Source organism: Vigna unguiculata, unplaced genomic scaffold, assembly GCF_037176805.1.
Source record: "Vigna unguiculata cultivar grain cowpea cultivar isolate G323 ecotype 2 unplaced genomic scaffold, ASM3717680v1 ptg000311l, whole genome shotgun sequence".
NCBI classification, from domain to species: domain Eukaryota; kingdom Viridiplantae; phylum Streptophyta; class Magnoliopsida; order Fabales; family Fabaceae; genus Vigna; species Vigna unguiculata.
The window spans coordinates 43413-45000 of NW_028196946.1; the positions used below are offsets into that span (position 1 = coordinate 43413).

General features: G+C 47.0%; 1 protein-coding gene across 1 annotated transcript; it reads right to left on the bottom strand.

The window, feature by feature from the left end:
• Nucleotides 1–571: 571 nt before the first annotated feature.
• Nucleotides 572–1018, bottom strand: LOC146874247 (uncharacterized). Its single transcript, XM_085669645.1, has one exon. It carries the CDS (start codon nucleotides 1016–1018, stop codon nucleotides 572–574), a length of 447 nt encoding a protein of 148 aa, XP_085525771.1.
• Between the last annotated feature and the right edge of the window lie 570 nt (nucleotides 1019–1588).

A 1588-nucleotide genomic window follows, 5' to 3' on the forward strand; every position in this document is an offset into this window, starting at 1 on the left:
CTTTTACCACAATAAGCCGTGTAGTTACCGGATCGGGACAAAGAGTCGGAGATAAACAGAGTCAGGTCGATGAACAGAGCCGATATCGACACCGAAATAGATCACTGTCTTTGACGCTTCTAGGCAATATGCCATCGATTACCTCAAAACTACTTTGAAATTCAGCATGACATAGGTACCTACTTCCAATCTTCCTTGAGAGCTGGGATAAGTACGGAATTTCACTCCGGTGGAATCGCTTCTATCCTTAGCCCGGTACCGAGGGAGGGCTTTCCGAGACCAATGCTATCAAGAAGTCACTAGACTGACTATTATTGCATCGAGAAAGAGTGAAAAGATCTCCCCTCAATAACTTATGTTATTCTTCTTCTTTTTTGCCGCTAGCCCTCCCTCTCTTTCAACGCTTGGCCACTCGATTGCTATTGTCGCCTTGGAGCCCGCCCTTGGCTGGTTTCACCCCTTCTCTAGTAGCCTTGCCTGCAACCTTGATAAATTCTTGTGTTACTTATGAATGAAAGGAAATTCCTTGCTTTAGAAAAGAGAAGAGCGCCAACGGCAACAGCTAATTCATCTAAATCAATGGCACGTGGGACAGGTGAGGGAAGGGCGGGATGAAGCAAGCAGCCAATCCCTTGCTGGGCTGGTTAAAAATTGCAGCATCAGTATTCATCTTATAAACACCATGGGGTGGGGCCTGCCAACCTATAGGTGTTTGCACTATTTTTAGCTTCTCCTTCTTATACTCTTCGAAGAAGCTGATTGCTTTGTTCACCACATCCACAGGATAGTTCTGTATGTCCTGGAACAGCAGCAAATTTATATCACTCCATAAAGCCCATGCAACTACTAGCATAAGTTCCAGCTGCTCTTCATCAAGACACTTCCCCATCTCCTTCACCCAATCTGAGAAGTTGAGAGCCTGCATCTGTTGAGTATGAAGGGCTAATGGGCAGAGTAGCCAAATGCCAGATGCCCAGGGGCAGCCCTTTAAAACATGAATGGTAGATTCAGGCTCCATTCCACATCTGTCACAAAGCAGGTCAACCTCCACCTTTCTTTTCCCATTTAACTCGTCTTGCATAAAAAAAAACCACCTAAATCCACATCTAAAAGGGAGCCCGCGAGAAAAATGCCTCCTCTATGAGATCTCGGTGCTACTGCCCAGCCCCACCTTCATTTTTTTCGAATTACGACTACTCGACTTTTTTTTCCTAAGCTAAGGGGAGGAGCTCTTCTTGCGTAGTATACCTTTTACCATCAATTTCAGGCTCGTATTAATAACCAGTATAACCCCGGACCTTTTGAGCAAGCGCTATGGAGATAGCGAATGCTAGCGTTAGCCCAGCCATCCACATTGCAAGAGCTCTGGGTGGGTGTTCTTTCCATTGAAGCTTCACTGGCCACCTCCCTGGCTTGCTCACTGAGGTGGTCTACTAGCTGCCTGACTTCTGCGGAATAACTTGCCGGTTCCCCGATTTGCGTTGCCTCCGCCAGCTGCTGTAACTCAGGGATGCTTGGGGGTGTCTGTGCTAGACAGTCCCACCATATCGCGCACCCAAGATATAGCGCTGGTAAGATTAAGCTGAGA

Excerpts from the sequence above, each read along its gene's own strand:
- LOC146874247 (XM_085669645.1), bottom strand. The coding sequence starts at position 1,018 with ATGGAGCCTGAATCTACCATTCATGTTTTAAAGGGCTGCCCCTGGGCA.